A 17,515-nucleotide genomic window follows, 5' to 3' on the forward strand; every position below is an offset into this window, starting at 1 on the left:
AGCTGCGGTCAAGGTGTCTCCTTTCTGTGGAGTACGGAAGGCTCCGGGTCTTTTCCTTTGTGACTCCTCTAGGTCTCGTGTTCTTTGGGTAAATAAGTAACTTCCAGCGTACTGAATACTTGTAGGACTCCTCAGCACCCTTCATCTTGCCTTATTTAGGACTCAGTTGGTTAATCGATGACCAGAAAGGGGTTCTTAGGATAGATGCAAATGTAATTATTTTACCACTTCGTATTGACTGCCCATGGAAGCTGTTTAAGGTGTGAAGAAGGTTATGGGTGCAGGTCATTCACAGTCACGTAGACGCTTGCTGGGGACTGAGTTTGCCAGGAGACGCAGACACAGGGAGGTATGCTCGAAGCCTGGCACTGTCCTCCAGGGGTCTCTGGGCCAAGAGAAGCAGGATACTTGACCAGTTTTAAGATGAAAAGCTGTAAGTGCCTGAAGTTGATGCACAAAGTGCTTTTTCACTTGAAAAAAGAAAGAACAATTACTCCTGAGATGAAGGAAGCTTTCATGATGTGAGACTGGGGAGAGGTGGAACACATGGACATGGGTGAGACCAGCATTGCGAGAACAGCGAAAGCAAGATGAGGAGCTGAGAAAAGCCAGGGCGCAGAGCGAGGCCCGGCAGTGCTCAGCGCTGCAAGGGCACAGACGATGGTAAAGCAGTCGCTCAGCGCCGCACTGGGCACAGACGATGGTAAAGCAGTCGCTCAGCGCCGCAAGGGCACAGATGATGGTAAGAGCTGTCGCTCAGCGCTGCAAGGGCACAGACGATGGTAAAGCAGTCGCTCAGCGCCGCACTGGGCACAGACGATGGTAAGAGCCGTCGCTCAGCGCCGCAAGGGCACAGAAGATGGTAAAGCAGTCGCTGAGCGCCGCAAAGGCACAGACGATGGTAAGAGCAGTCGCTCAGCGCCGCACTGGGCACAGACGATGGTAAGAGCTGTCGCTCAGCGCCGCAAGGGCACAGAAGATGGTAAAGCAGTCGTCGCTCAGCGCCACAAGGGCACAGACGATGGTAAAAGCAGTCGCTCAGCACCGCAAGGGCACAGACGATGGTAAAGCAGTCGCTCAGCACCGCACTGGGCACAGACGATGGTAAGAGCAGTCACTCAGCGCCGCAAGGGCACAGACGATGGTAAAGTAGTCGCTCAGCACCGCACTGGGCACAGACGATGGTAAGAGCAGTCGCTCAGCGCCACACTGGGCACAGACGATGGTAAAGCAGTCGCTCAGCACTGCAAGGGCACAGACGATGGTAAGAGCAGTCACTCAGCGCTGCACTGGGCACAGACGATGGTAAAGCAGTCACTCAGCGCCGCAAGGGCACAGATGATGGTAAGAGCTGTCGCTCAGCACGGCACTGGGCACAGACGATGGTAAGAGCAGTGCTCAGCGCTGCACTGGGCACAGACGATGGTAAGAGCATTCGCTCAGCGCCACACTGGGCACAGACGATGGTAAGAGCAGTCGCTCAGCACGGCACTGGGCACAGACGATGGTAAGAGCCATTGCTCAGCACAGCACTGGGCACAGACGATGGTAAGAGCCATTGCTCAGCACAGCACTGGGCACAGACGATGGTAAGAGCAGTCGCTCAGCGCCGCACTGGGCACAGACGATGGTAAGAGCCATTGCTCAGCACAGCACTGGGCACAGACGATGGTAAGAGCCATTGCTCAGCACAGCACTGGGCACAGACGATGGTAAGAGCAGTCGCTCAGCGCCGCACTGGGCACAGACGATGGTAACACAGCAGGCATGTGGGATATGCAGCCACATGTCTTACTTCTTTCGTTTTTACAGCAACTTCTATTTAGATGTAGTATTGCTCCCAGTTTTAGCAGGTAAAGAAATTGGGGTAGGGTGCATAAGGCTGGCCTGTCCAGGGCCTGCCTCTGATGACTAGCATAGCGTTCCTATGAAAACAGGCCTGGTCCTGAGAAGGTAAGACAGACAAACTGAACTCAGCCCAGGATGCTTGATTGCTCGAGAGCCTGAACCATAGGCTGTATACACTCCACGGTTTGGTAAGCTATAGGGTTGGTCCGTGAGGTGTATTAGAACGCAGCATTGCCTGGCCGCGCATGGGTTCTTCTGTGGCCGCTTCCGCACACCCGCCAGCATCCAGCCCGCAGGCCTCCAGTGCTGACTCCCCGGCCCAGGGCGGGCAGCGCTTGCTGCATCCTGCGGCAGCCGACTGGGAGCCGGTGCCTGTGTGGGAGGAGGGCGGGGGGATCTCAGAGGTTTGCACGCTGTTGAGGCCGTCCTGATCCATGGGATGGAATGAGGAGAACCATTTGGGACGTGCAGTTATCTGTTCTCCAGCCCCTCACCCTGGGACCGTCCCAGCCACAGGGCCGACCCTGTGGAGAGCAGAGACGGGGCTGTCCCTGCCCCAGCTGGCTACGGCTGCAATGTTTTGTAAGACCTCGGGAAAGCTTAGGAAATAAGGAGCACCTTTGACGCTCTCTCTTATGTTATGTGGCAGGGAAATCACTGTCATATTTAAACCATATTTCAACATCTGGCTATGACTTTTAGAACCTGTATTCAGATGGTGCTTTGGTCAGCTGAATCTCAGGACTGTAGTGTTGGTTTGTTTTCAGGATGAACCTAATGTTATTACTGTAAAGCAGTACGTGGGTATCACTCCATATGCTTAGCTTGTGGCCAGTCACGCATTACTTTTTGAAAAAATGTGCAAGGCAGCTGGGCGCCGGCGGCTCACGCCTGTAATCCCAGCCACTCAGGAGGCTGAGATCTGAGGATGGCTGTTCGAAGCCAGTCCAGGCAAGAAAGTCTGTGAGACTTATCTCCAGTTAATCACAGAAAAAGCCAGGAATGGCCCTGTGGCTTAAGTGACAGAGCACTAACTCACCTTGAGCAAAGGAGTCTAGGGACAGTGCTCAGGCCCAAGGTTCAAGCCACGGAACCAGCAAAAAAGAAAAAAAAAGTGGCAGACAGACTTGCCGTGTTGTCCAGGCTGGTCTCAGACTCATGGGCTCAAGCATTTTCCTGCCCAAGCCTCTCAGTAGCTAAGACTACAGGCATGTGGCACCACACTCAGGTTGTGCAGTCTTGAAGAGTTCCTTATCTCCTGATGAAAGGTTGTCTGTTAGTGAATACTTGTATGTGACAGGCGTGCTGGATGTTACCCGTGTGTCAGTGATTTACCTCTCGCCTTGACTTCGCGAGGTGGACACTGTTGGCTTGTTGATAGACAAAGGCACTGAAATTTAGAAAATTGAACAAACTTACCCCCATATGGTGTGTGTGTGTCTGTCTGTCTGTCTAGTGTCAGTCGTGGGGGCTGAACTCTGGGCCTGGGCACTGTCCCTCAGCTCTTCAGCTCAAGGCTAGCGCTCTACCACTTGAGCCACAGCACCACTTCCGGCTTTTTTGCTTACGTGGTGCTGAGGAATCAAACCCAGGGTCTCATGTATGCAAGGTGAACACGCTACCACTGAGCCACCTTCCCAGCCCTGGCTGGTGTTCTTTAACTGCGCCCATCTCACTTCCTGTTGCCTGAGTTCCTTGGGGAAGGAGACGTGACCTCTGACGGATGACATTCGCAGGAGAGAAGACAGTCTCTGAGATCAGACTCACCCCACAGAGCGCGGGCGTGCAAAGGGCTTGCAGGGGACGGGGCTGTGGACCAGCGTCGGACTCCCACCCCTCACCACCCTCCTCCAGCTGCCCCCACCCACGTCCTCTACCACCACCCAGCGGTCACTGCCACATGCAAGACGTGGGTGGGAAAATCTCTGAAAGGTGAGACCAGGATTCAGGGGTGCAAAGGAGCTGTTAGAGGAAACAACCCCAGAAATTAGTGCCCTCAAAGAGAGAGCAGTGCCGACGGCCCCACGGGGCTGGGAAAACACTGGCAGGAAGGGAAATCAGGCTGGAGAGCAGCCAGGCGGGGGAGGCGTGAGGCTCCCTTTCCATCCACCCTGGCCTGCGTCCTGCGCTCTCCAGCCTGGACCGGATCCCGGCGGCGCCTTGTTCCCCTGTTGGGTGTAGCCACACTGTGACCACAGATGGCAGGGTGGTGCCGACACGAGACCTGTGGCAACACTGAGAAATACCTGGCTTCAGGGCAGCTTCCTGAAGTATGTCCTCCTGAGTTATGTGACACAGTCACCTTTGTCTGATGTTCTAGTGGCATGTTGGAGTGATTGGAACTAATTTCTATGTGTGGACAGCTGGGTTACTGAGAGATGGAGAGAGGGAAAAAGAGGGAGAGGGGAGGAGAGAGAGGGAGAGCTCCAAGCTTGACTGAACAAGCAGGTGCTGCGCAGACGGCCCTCCCGAGCGGCGGCGGGAGCAGAGCCGGGGCATTGTCCACACACACGGTCCGCCATAGTCATCCCAGACAAGGAGACACTCGCTTTGAGCCTTCCCATCGAAGCAGAGTCTGCATTTGAAAAGTGTAGTTCCACGCAGCGAAACATGGTGGGCAACAACATCCCACGTGTACATTTAAAAATCCCAGAAGATGATGGCAGAGCTTGGAGGTTGCTGTCACCAACGTTCTAATCGTGTCTTCTCTGTGGGATCACATGCCGAGGCATGTGATCACCCCTGCCGGTGGTTCTCGGAGCCCCGTGCCGCTCGGGGTGATGCTGGGCACCCACCCTCAGCGCTGGCCACTGCCAATGGCATCTGACCCTGCGTGTCTTGGAACATCATCCTGTTGTTATGCGATACTTATTGTTCAGTTCAGAAACGCTTGGATTTCCGATCATCCTGACTGCCTCCTTTTTCTTCTTTATTCCTCTTCTTGTCTTTGCACTCTCCCTTGCCCTACCTTGTTTCTGTTTAGATTGAAAATGGCTCAGGCATCAGTCAGCAAGTTGACAGCAGAGAAGAAAGTGGAGACCAAGAAGATCGACCCCACCGCTAGTCTGGTAAGCTGCACCTTCCAACGTAGCCTCCAGATTCCCACTGGAACTGGGGTGTACCAAAAAGGGTGTCTGAATTTAAAGGGTAAAACTCAGAAGGAAAAGACGCAATAGCTGCGCTCCCAGTTCACATCCCACAATAGTTTATAGTTTTAAAAATGTGGGGCCGGGCGCCGGTGGCTCACGCCTGCCATCCCAGCTACTCAGGAGGCCGAGATCTGAGGATCGTGGTTCAAAGCCAGCCTGGGTAGAAAAGTCCATGAGACTCTGATCTCCAATAAACCACTAGAATACCAGAAGTGGTGCTGTCGCTCAAAAGGTAGAACACCAGCCTTGAGCTGAAGAGCTGAGGGACAGCGCCCAGGCCCAGAGTTCAAGACCCACAACTGACAAAAAAAAAAAGTGGGGTAAAGGAGCAAAATGTGGTTTCATGTGTTTCCCCTTGAGCTCCACACAGCTAATTCCTGATACACCAAATACTGTCCCCTGCCATTCCACAGCCTTCCACAGCCCGACCCCTCGTCTCAGGTGCTTTTCTCTAAGATACTTAAATGAATTCACCCTCTCCCATGTGGTTTCACCCTTAAAGAGCAGGACAGGATATACTACTTTGAGGATTGGCAGAGTTGCGATACAGAAGCAGCAGCCTGTGCTGTGTCATCGGACACACATAGCAAAAGCCGGGACCAGCAGCCATGGATGACAGGTCCCCCGCTCCAAGCTTGAGAGGACATGGCTCTGCAGGCTCCAGTTTTCAGTAGAGATCACAATGGCTCTCTGTGTGTTACAGGCAGAAAAAGAATGACCACACAGCTAGGAGTCCAGGATTAGCAGAGAAGAGACTGCTTGGGTTCAATTCCCAGCCTCACCCTTAATACTTGTAAAACCGTAGTGAAGTGGTATTGCTTCTCTCCCTGCAGTGAAAAGAAGAAAACAGTATTGCCTTCGATGTAGGGTTATCTTGAGGAAACTGGGGGAAAGGTATGTCAGTGCCTGGGATGTAACAGGAGCTCAGTTAGCTTTGTTCCTTACTGCTATGGGCTCCAGAGGCTCTAGCCAGCTCCACAGTAGAGAACAGTAATGAACAGTTGTCTCCTCACTTTGATTATTAAGGGACGTGGTTGGCTGATGGACTGGTTGTTCACCTTCTATGTGTTTCGAGGAATCAGTGAAGGGTTGGTAGGAACAGGTAACAGCGTTTAGGGAAAGAGGCATGGAGATAGTCTTCTTGGGTATTTCAACTTGGCATTCTAGTCAGAATCTGAAAAATTGGTCAAAATTTGAGGCAGAAATAAAGTAACAGAAACAACAATAAATGATCAATTTACCCTTCTTCATTAAACAACAGAAAGAGAGACTGCGTCAGAAGGAAGCTAGCGTGACCACCCACTAAGATGGCGGCGCGGAACGGAGGTGGCAGAGCGGCTTTCTGGGGGCCTCCCCCCACAGCGCTGTGCTGGCGCCCTTCCCCAGGGCTTCTGCACACCGTCCCCGGTGCCTGCGGCGAGAAGCGCTCATGAAGCTATGGAACACTGCAAGAGCACTTGATCACTGTTTCCCTTAGAAGCCCAAAGTCTATTCTGTTATAGAACCAGAAGAAATCGCAAGCTTTCCAAAGTATACTTAAGACGACTGAAATGGGACGTTTCCTGACCCAAGCTGGATATGCTAACCTTGCCCCTGCAGAGCTGCATCTTCTGGGATTCCTCCCGCCCCGATCCCACCTGACGCCCTGGAAATCCACCCAAACTGTGCTTTGAAGAGGCCTTTTAGATCCTAGTCTAAGGAAATCACATTGCTATCGTTGTTCATGATGCAGAGAGAAAATGGGAGTTGTGCGTGGGTGGAGCAGGGGAAAGCGAGGAAGATGAAGTATCAGTAGCTCCTTTCTGGTGGGTGGTTGGTACTGGAAGGTGGCATCAGCATTGAGCTAGCTGCATTCTCTGGTTTTTACGCCAGTTCTGCGGCGTCCTTGGCCAGGAGGGATTCTACACTCCACCTCTGGGAGAAGCAGTAACAAACATCCGAGCAGGGACAGCCTCGGGGCACCCCGTGATAGTCTTCTGGACTTGGAACCCATTGTTTATGGATAATAAGTGCCGTGCGCACACTGGGCTGAGGTTGATGCCAGGCCCTGTGGCCTGCGCCAGGCCTCCTGCTACCCAGGAGACAGTGTCTGCACCCTCCACCTTTTCCGTGGTCTCAGCTGACAAGTACACGAAGCGGCTCGCACGAAGGTGCTTCACTGTCAGAAACTCGAGAGCAGGAACGCGGTTTACAGCAAAATGAAAAGAAATCCATGACAGTACTACTGACTAGAGGCCGGTAGCTTCCTGACACTGGCGCTCGAGTCCCAGAGGAAGACCATCGTGGACCTCCCCCTGACATTTCTCCCCTTACGCCAACAGCCTTTGAATCTATCTTATGAGGAGAGAAGACAGGACTAGAGACCATCGTTTTTTAGGCCTTGGTAGAATAGAGGCCCAAGATTCCCCTCTGGTTGGTAGAGGACAGTCTGGACACAAGCAAGAACCTCCCATCCCTTCTCAGCCTGGCTCTCATGGGCCAGTCCCTCGCCCAACTTTCCAGAACAGCACCTTTTCCAGCCTTGTTAAGTAGCTGAGTATTTGCCCAGGGCCTGTCTGCAGTCCTCAGCCTCCTCGGGGACCGCCGCCCTAGATCCTCAGGAAACAGCAGGCACCGTTGGGATCCCGGCAAGTCATAGAGGCCGTATCCATGCCCTTCCCGGAGGCCCCAAAGAAAGGGATCGAGTCACATGATTGGATCTGAAGGAATGAGAATAAACACGTGTTTGCGCTGCTCACGGACAGCAGCCGGCTGAGTTGCCGTGGAAACAGTGGGCAGGCACAGCTCTTCCTGATTGCCAGCCCGGCACGCACACCTGCGCTAAGACCCCTGAGCTGATAAACGGCTTTGCCTCTTCCTGAGCACGGCGTGGGGATCCTCGCATGAGCCATGAACAGCAGCCGTGGAGGAGCACACGGCGGAGCAGCTGCTACCTGAAGCGCTGTGCAGATTCTGCAGGGTCAAGCACTAGATTTCACAGTGCCCTGTACGGCTTTTAACCCAAGAACAGACAAATTAACAGAGAACAAAAATGGGAAAAGGTGCGGCCAAGCAGAAGAGGACATGATCCCGGGCACAAGGGGTAGCTTTGCAGCCCAAGGGTCGTCTTCTGAGCTCTTAAGTTGATGTCTACGTCTCAAGCCTGTGACAACTGCCTGGAAATTGCAAGCTTCTAAAATCTAAGTATAACGAGGAAGCCCATGGTACTAGCCAATCCCCCAGTGTTCTGCTGAAACAAAAGGGCCACCGCAGGTGAAGAATCGAGTGAGCGGCCAGGAGCCCAGCTTCCCGCCCGGCAAAGCTGCTGAGCCTCTCGGCAGTCTCTCTCTCCACCTGTGAGCTCCCATGTTGCTGAGGGAGAAACTGAAGAAACTAGAAAAAAGGAGTAAGTGTGTGGGTAGAACTGGATAGTCACTGTAAGGCAAAGAAGACGTGGCACAGTTTGTCCCAAGTCCACAGTTAGATGTAGCAGATGAGGCACAAGCGTATGTTTAGTAATGATTTACCTATTGGCCTGAGATTTTCCATCTGTCTCTAGATTAGACTGCCTATAGCAGCAGAGTTTTTGTGTACATTTCTGGCTTCTTGAAAGCTCTGTGTCTGCAGCCCCTTTGCTGAGCACACGGGCACAGCCCCTCAGTGTCCCCCAATCCTGACTGGCAGAGAATCCACAAGGCAGGGCCGCAGACTACACTTGAAGCCAACTCGGTAGCCTTTTCCAGGATTCTGAGCTAATAATGCGATATACACACTACATTGCACTGGGGAAATTTGTACAGTTAACAACTTGGTTGGGAATGTGGAGACACCAAAATGACAATAACCACATCCCCCGACCACCGCGAGGGGTCTGCCAGCAGGGCTGGCCCTGGTCACCTCTGTCCTCAGCCCTGGGGATGACTGGTGCGTTAGGGCCCCGGGAGACCTTCCCCGTTTCTGCCTTCCCCTCTGGCCCTGCGGTCTACAGCTCACATGAACTCTACACTTGGTCACACATTGTATCTATTACATATGTGTAAAGACATACTATATCTTAATCTGGAGAAAACTGAGCATCTCAGGCTTTATATGAATACAGCAGATAATGCCAGTAGGTTAGATAAATTTAATCCATAAATTCTCTCTGTTCTCATATGATTTTCCAATGTCCTGTTCTCAAATATATAATCTCTTCAAGGTTGATCCACCTACGTCAGTGGGCTTTATGTTTGTTTCTGTGAAACTTGAAAGCTGGCAGAATGCACATGGGCCCTTAGATCGAGGCAGAAATTAACCTCGAGATAATTTGGCCTGAACAACCTGTATACATTCGCACAGTCACGCGTTCTGAGCATTTTATCAAATTCTACCCGTGCGTACATCGAAGCCCTCTACCTTTGAAAGGAAGAACAGCTGAAAAGAGATCGGACACCTCTTCCCAAATACAGTGTGTTTCCAGTGCCCCCCCCCTGAACTCAGCACATCAAGCCAGAAACCACACGTCTCCGTTAATGCTCTGCTTCATTGTTCTCTTTCAGAACTTTGTCCCACTTATAGGAAGCAAATGTATTTTTTATTGTTCACCTCAGTAATCTCTACACATCCATCTTTCCAGAATGAGAGGTTAGTGTGTCAGACGCTGTGTGCAGGGGGGTGTGATCTGTGCAGAAGTTCATGGGTGGGCACAAGCCTTCAATTCTGGCTTCTGTGTGGCAGGTACAGAACACGTGGTGTGTCTGCTCTGTCTAGCGAGGGACCAAGGCATTCAAAAGCTGTGCATCTTAGGAGCTTTATATGAACTGTCACTTTTTTTCCCTTCTTGCCAACTTGGCTCTGGGTACAACTTATTTTTTCGTATACTTGACCATCACAGTGGTCACAGCCCCACTGAGAATCTGTTCCCTAAAGTCCTCGGGAAGCATTCATAGAGGAGGAGGGCTACTAACATTCCGTTTACAGGGAGGCTATGATACAAACAAGATTTGAGGTCTATAAAAGAGATGGCGCTTCCAAAACCATTAACCTTGCAATTCTATAGTTCTCTGAAGACACAGTCTTCCCTAATATAATCTTGGTATGTAATCTTTGAGGACTTCATGCACTACAGAAGAAGGATTTTCCTTTAAAGACACGGTATTCCCCAAAAGGCAGAACTATTTTAGAATTAGAAATTGTGTGATTTTCAGAATCTTTAGAGGACACATGCCCTGGGTTCCGCGTGGGCTGTGATTTCGCCGAGTGTGGAAGACAGTGTGCTGGACTTTGATTTAGGGAGCCGTGCTGTGGCCTGCCTGCCTGGAGCGTAAGCGGCCCAGCTAGCAGCCAGTGCACGTCCGATGGAGCAGAGACCCTGGGCGCTCCAGTCCTTTGTGGTCAGACTTTTCTGAGTGACACCAGGACCGCGGATGCTGCTTCCTGAGACTGTGGTTATCTTCGTCCGTCCGTCCGGCTCGTGATGAAGACGCCGGCAACGGGATGAGGGAGAAACTCTGAGAAGAAGGGCCGGTGCAGAGCTGCTGGCTTCTGCCGCGTTGGCATCATAGTCAGTCCTTAGAGGAGAGCCGAGGCATTGGTGTGAGGCACGCGTGGGGATCGTGTGGGGACGTGGGTCACGCGTGGGGATCATGTGGGGACGTGGGTCACGCGTGGGGATCGTGTGGGGACATGGGTCACGCGTGGGGATCGTGTGGGGACGTGGCCCCCCGTGGCACCGTGCTTCCCACTCTGGTCCACGGGGCTGCTTGTCCGTGGTCCGTCCTGTCTGCCCGTCCCGGCAGCCTTACCTCCTTCATTCTGCTTTTCTCCCTTTAGCACATTTCTTTCGCCTCCCCTTCCCACAGACCCATGTCCCCGCGTCTCCCCAGCCACTCCGCAGGTGGTGGTTCTTTTACCTCTGCACGGCAGACACGGAACGTCTCCTGCCCAGCCCCGCACGGCCTGAGCCCTGCCGAGTGAGGCCGGAGGCTGCGCTGCCCGCAGGCCCCGGGGCTCCTGCCGGGATGCGCCCCAGTGCAGGTCACCGCATCGCCTGGTGGAGGGGAAAAGCCACACGAGAGCCAGAGAAGGCTGCATTTCCTTTTTTCTGTTAAGAAAGTGGGGCGCATGGGTCCTGGTCCTCAGGATGTTTTTTGATAAGTTTATCACCAGTAAAAATACTTCAGACTACATTTTTGACTGTCACACAGCTTTCTGTGCTGCTGGAAAGCTACGCAAACATGTGAATCGATGAGACTTCTTAGTGCCTCTGTTCTTACTACTACTCATGATCCAGACCTCTACCCCCAGTCTGCATCAGGATGCTGGCATGTTACGGTTATGTTCAGATTAAAGTAACTGTTACGCTCTTAAAAGCACTTGAGCCAAAGTGTAAGCATGTTTGAAATCACCATCTGACCTAAGAAGGGCCTTGGCTTTTCCGTGTAATTATTAGGCCAATCTATATGTTAACTTTTTAGGGTTTTAAGCAGTAATAAACATAGTTGAGAAATAAGAAAGCACTTTAAAGGCATGGAACCTTATACTATAAGCTCTTGGATGTCTCTGAACATAATAAGCTGATTAGATTCAGGTATTTTTCCCTTTAAATTAAAAAAAGTAGGTATTTCTAATTTGCATATTTAATTTTGGTAAAGCTAGGACATGCTCATAAGTCGAATTTGTAAATGTAATTTGCAAACAAATGAAGTATTTATTTTTAAAAAGAAAGGATGAAGGAACCACTATCAATTTGTACATAATGAAAATATGTGTGTATATATATATTTTTTCCTTCTGGACACTAGATCTGATCACCATAGCAAGTTTATTTTTGTATATAAATATATATTAGCTAGAAAATTTTAGATTGTCTATTTCAAGAACTCTATCTCTGTGATAGATTGTGTTTATCCTAATCTATGATATTTCTGTTAATTAATTTTAAGAGGCAGAACTCTATTTTTTTGGAAATCTCAGAGAACTGCATTTCTGGCTCCCAATTGTAAATATGCTGAGTACTTTAATAAATCTTGGTTTCATGTCTACCTGGTGTGCGGTGCAGATTTATTTTCAAGAGGCGTTTAGAGTCATGTCTGTACTGATAACACACTAGCGTGGGAAATCCCAGTCACCTCCCTCACTGTTACTACTGAGGTCAGAAAGTCCATTATTGTATTTCCTCTCTCCTCTCTCCACCCAACCAGTAGTGGGTAATCTGGCTGAGCATCCAAGGCTCAAGGTAAGATTCCCTCTTGGCATTGTCTCATTGCCTAAACAGGAGCTGAGCACACAACGCTGTGGCTCTGAATTACAAATGCAGAATGACACAGCAAAGAGCAGAAACAGCATTGTGTGTATTCATGTGTTCATTGCGTGTATTCGTGTGTTTGTTGCGTGTATTCATGTGTTCGTTGCGTGTATTCGTGTGTTCATTGCGAGTATTCATTGCATGTGTTCATGTGTTCATTGCGTGTTCGTGTGTTCATTGCGTGTATTCATGTGTTCATTGCATGTATTCCTGTGTTCATTGCGTGTATTCCTGTGTTCATTGTGTGTATTCATGTATTCTGGCACCATGTTCAAAGTACAAATTCTTTTCAAGCAACAGTGTTAAGGCATGCAAGTACTTCATAAACAAAAATAAACACATTTAAGCCAAACACTTCTGTTGAAATTCAAGTGAAATTATGTGTCTTTGATTGATTTGTTCTTGAGTTCTAGGATGTTTGCTAAAATATGTTTGATTACGTGTGGCGGCATTAATGTACAGGCTCCTCGCTGTTCCAGAAGACGTCCTATCACCAGGAAATCTAAGGCTCAGTAAGCTGCCACCCCCAGAAAAGGAAGGAAAAAAATCTTTGTATCTCTGTAAACTATGGCTCGATGGACTTGCTGACGATCACACACAGAACGCAGGTAACTCAAGACCGGGGGCCAGAGTGCAGGTAACTCAAGACCGGAGGCCAGAGTGCAGGTAACTAACTCAAGACCGGGGGCCAGAGCCTTGACACCAGATCAAAGCTCTTCTCGCTGCCAACCTCACCGTTTAAGCTGCTCTTTAAAAACTGTCGTTATTATAAAGGTGATATACAGAGGGGTTATGGTTACCTAAGTCAGGTAGAAAGCACATTTCTTTCTGGACGATGTCTCCACTTCCCTCGCTCTCCCAGTTTAAGCCGCTTTCTAACTCCTTTATGGTTAAATGTTCTGCAACTTTCAAAAGAAGGATCTAGGGTCTAATGTACTGTTTTACATACTCCACTGGATGCACCATTTAGAATGGCCTTCCAGGTTGGGGACCCCGCCACTTGATGGGAAACGTCAACCCACGTTCCAGGAGCAGGAGGGGGCTGTGGGGTGGTGTGACATCTGTCTGTCTCGCTGGCTTGTCTCCTTCTGTTTAGTCTTTTCTGTATTTGCTTCCACTTACTTTTGTCCTAAAAGAAAATTTCAGATTATCTGAAAATGTGCTGCTTTCCTGTAAATCTCCCTCTCTCGGTCTGCAAACAAGAATGCAGACATTTTGTCCTGGATACCGAGGCGTTTCTTACCCAAGGAAATGAGCTGCATCCCAATGGGGTTGTGATGAACACAGCGGAGGAGAGGAGAGGACAGAGGGACCCCGGATTTTACTCCAAAAGCATCGGCCTGCTGGCTGAGGAAGGTTTGTGATCCCTGGAGCTGAGCTCTGGCCAGTAAGTGTATGAAATCACTCTTTTTCAATGCTGTAGAATGGAGCTGTCTTTAGCTGTTACAGCAGATAATATTATCATGTATTAGCGGGGCACCTGTGGTTCACATCTGACATCCTAGCTACTTAGAAGGCTGAGATCTGAGGATCACAGTCCAAAGCCAGCCGCAGCAGGGGGGCGGGGAGGTGGGGGGGGGGCGGGGAGGCGGGGGCGGGGGGGGGGGCGCGGGGCAAGGGGGCAGGGGGCGGGGGGGGAGGAGGGGAGCCGGGGACCGGGAGGCGGGGGGCGGGGGGGCGCGGGGCGGGGGGGCGCGGGGGTAGGGGGGGCGGGGGTAGGGGGGGCGGGGGGCAGGGGGGCAGGCCCGCCCTCAGCCCGGCCTCCCGCACGGGAGCGGCCCGTCAGGCTGCGTGCTGCCCTGCAGCGTCGTGGACCCCGGGCGGGCTCCGAGGCGGGCGGGCGGGCTCCGAGGCGGGCGGGCACCGAGGCGGGCGGGCACCGAGGCGGGCGGGCGGCAGAGCCGCCGTCTCGGTGCCTCCGCGTCGCCCTCCCGCCTTCGCGTGGCTGCTGGGCCAGAGCCGACACCGGCCGCGCGCTTTTACCACTGGCGTGAGCACGTGGTGGCGCGTCCCCGTCGGGAGGCCCCACGCACCGTCGGGAGGCCCCACGCACCGTCGGGAGGCCCCACGCACGGGCGCGTCCCCGTCGGGAGGCCGGCGTGGCACTGACACGTCGCCAGAGGCAGCCGCAGCCTCGGGAAGGGCTGGGGCCGAGCTGCGGCCTGGCCCGGGCGCAGGCCTGATCCGGGGATCGCGGTTCGAAGCCAGCCCGGGCAGAAAGTCCATGAGACCCTTAATCTCCAGTTAACCCCCCAGTAAACTGGAGGGAGGGGGGGGAGAGGGAGCGAGGGAGGGAAGGAGGGAGGGGGGAGAGGGAGGGAGGGAGGGAGGGGGAGGGAGGGAGAGAGGGAGGGAGGGGAGGGAAGGAGGGAGGGGGAGGGAGGGAGGGAGGGAAGGAGGGAGGGAGGGAGGGGGAGGGAGGGAGGGAGGGAGGGAGGGAGGGAAAGGAACCAGTTCAGTTTGGTTCCTTCCCCTAACTCACAGTCTTCTGAAGGGCTTTCATAAGAGAGGTGTTCTGGATTTGTTTTTCATGCACTGGCCTGGGACAAAAACTGAAAACTTCATTTTGGAGTAAAGGTAATAGAAGACAAAACAGCTCCTGCCCCCAAGGTATGCGGCTTGGTTTCCTCACAAAATAAAAAATGTGCGCAGGGCTCTGCGGGCTCGGCTCCTAGCTACTGGCGTGGTTTTGGCCTTTGTCGAACCACCCCAGCTGCCTAAGGATAGCCCTGTCTGCGAAAAGAATTTAAAAAGCATTAGAATGCAGAAATCAAAGAGACAATAAATTTAAAACCAATCTCATTGTCTGCGGCGTAACGTGTTGTTCAGATCAAAGGGGAGGGGACATCTGGCTTCTGGTGTGCTACAAAAGGCAGATCACATCACCTACGGAAATCGGATTCATCCACGCTCCCTATGCAGGGCCTACGGAACCCAGCATTCTGGGGGAAGTGGTCAACCCGCCTTATGCTTTCTGAAAGGAGCAAACTCTCCCAGGTTATGCAGAAGCAGAGGGCTGGATTTGACTCTGGTCATCTGTGAGAGCTTCAGAAACCAAAAGCCGTGACCCTGTCTCTATGTGGTCCCTCATCCCATGCCCCAAAATTAGAACTTTATGGTTGGCATAGCTAACTTCATGGTTGAGGATATGTATATTTTTACATTACTTACATCCTTTTTTTCCCAAATCACAGTTTAGAACTGACTTGCTGAATGTTTACTTGAAACGTTTGTACTTTTTTTTCCTCTAGTGTCATTATAAAAGTAGATTTGGGGGCTGGGAAGGTGGCTCAGTGGTAGAGCGCTTGCCTTGCATGTATGAGGCCCTGGGTTCGATTCCCCAGCACCACATAAGCAAAAAGAAAAAAAGCCGGAAGTGGCGCTGTGGCTCAAGTGGTAGAGCACTAGTCTTGAGCTGAAGAGCTGAGGGACAGCGCCCAGGCCCAGAGTTCAAGCCCCATAACCGACCAAAAAACAAAAGCCTTCCCTAATATCCCAGCCAGGATCCTTCCGTTAGCAGATGCCTCTGCCTTGCTCCTGAGCTAACAGCACAAACACAGATATGAAGCTCTCCCTTGGATGGTTTCCAAGGGAACAGTAATGAAGAGAGCGCCAGGACTGCCCCCTTCAGTTACTCGGGGCCCGGGGCCTCGGTGCAACCTTTCCAGCTTCCCCAACTCATGAATGTCTAGAATGACTGACAGTGCAGATCCTGTGACTCACATGGTCCATGTGCTCCCCAACATGGCGGTAAGTTCCTCCTGGGGAACCGCATAGCTTTATGTCCCTCACCTGTGATTCCTCCTACCAATTTTGATTCTCTTCCTGCATAAAGACCTTCTAAAAGCTCACAAAACGAACTAAAATTGTCTGCCTTATTCCCACAGCCTCCTCTCACCTACCCCAATCTTCCAGGTAGAAGATTCTCTGCCAACCACAAGCAAAAAAAGAAAAGAAGGAAAGCACTAAGAAATTGGCTGTGATCCTAGCCTACGAATATTTTCCAGGAGACATGATTCCACCTTCAATTTATTTTTCTCTTCAGCATGATGTTTGCTGTAGATGAAAGACTATCATTCATAAATACAAAGAATCTTAAGTAAGAGGTAAAAAGGAGGAGGAGATTTTAACTTTGATTGCATGATAATTCTGAGTAGAATGTTGAGGGTCTCTGGAAGATTGGGAATTTTTTTAACCTAGATTTCATCAGTGTGAGTGGTTCTTTAACCTTGCTTTGAGTGTGCCTAATTCTCCTTGACTAGTGAGTGAGAATCAAAAGTGAAAATTTGGTATGAACTTGGCATTTGGGTGTTTACAGTGTGTCTACAGAAGAGATAAACAGTTATAATGTTAAATGAAATATGAATGAAATGTAACAGCAGGAACAAAAATGACTCCCTTATTTGTAAGCCTTCAGTGCTGAGCACTAGGGCAGGAAACTGACATTAACTCTAAAGCCTGCTTCTGTTCTTTTCCCCGGGTATTCAGGGGACAAAAAGCCTGTCTTTGGGCTCTATACCAGATCTTCCCAACCTTACTGGCTGCCCTGCTGGTCTCGAGAAAGCCAAGAAGTGTGGGTGCACATGCCCAACGGCCAACTGCTTAGAGAAAAGCTGAATCTTCTCTTTACTGGAGTATTGATAACACAAAATAGACGTGACTCAGGCTCGCGCCTGGCCTAAACAGACTGTTCAGTATGTTATGTCTATTTCTTCATGGTAGACACTGCGGGGGGGGGGGGAGTTTTTTCCCCCATTACAGAGCCTAGGTTTTATTTTGATAAACATATAATTCCTGGATTTCTAAAAAGTGTACTTTTTTACCCCTAAATTCTCCCATCCCTTCTAAAAGCATAATCAGAAAAGCCGAATTTTGTCAGAAGACGGGAAACATGAAGATCTGAAGTGGATGGCTAATAATTGAAAGCATCACAGAGCCCATTATGGTTTATGGCTTGTGCTCGGGGTCGGAGGCGCACACGGCAGAGACTGCGGCATGACATTTATTATCGTGGTTATCATCTTTCAGACAAGACATAGAGCAAAGGGACCCACGTCCTCCATCACTGCGGATCCCCGGCACCTTCCACAAGAAGAGTCGAGTTATCCTGGCCCCGATCCAGACCTACTATCTGAAGACTTAGATTTCCTTTGTAGTGTGCCTGGGAGACATTACGGGCTCTTCCTCTTTGAAACTCCGCCGCCACCACAAGCATAGCCAAAATGGGATCCTGCAAAGGGCTGTGGCCTGCACC

General features: G+C 51.1%; 1 protein-coding gene across 1 annotated transcript in view; it reads left to right on the forward strand.

The window, feature by feature from the left end:
• Fmn1 (formin 1) overlaps positions 1-11,998 on the forward strand; it is a 225,881-nt gene extending 213,883 nt beyond the window's left edge. The window contains 2 exon segments of the mRNA XM_070005715.1: positions 4,832-4,916; positions 6,259-11,998. Coding sequence (XP_069861816.1) covers positions 4,832-4,916; positions 6,259-6,303 — 130 coding nt within the window. The 3' untranslated portion in view covers positions 6,304-11,998.
• The last annotated feature ends 5,517 nt before the right edge of the window (positions 11,999-17,515 follow it).

Source organism: Dipodomys merriami, unplaced genomic scaffold, assembly GCF_024711535.1.
Source record: "Dipodomys merriami isolate MVZ:Mamm:240054 unplaced genomic scaffold, mDipMer1.0.p SCAF_69, whole genome shotgun sequence".
Lineage (NCBI taxonomy): Eukaryota > Metazoa > Chordata > Mammalia > Rodentia > Heteromyidae > Dipodomys > Dipodomys merriami.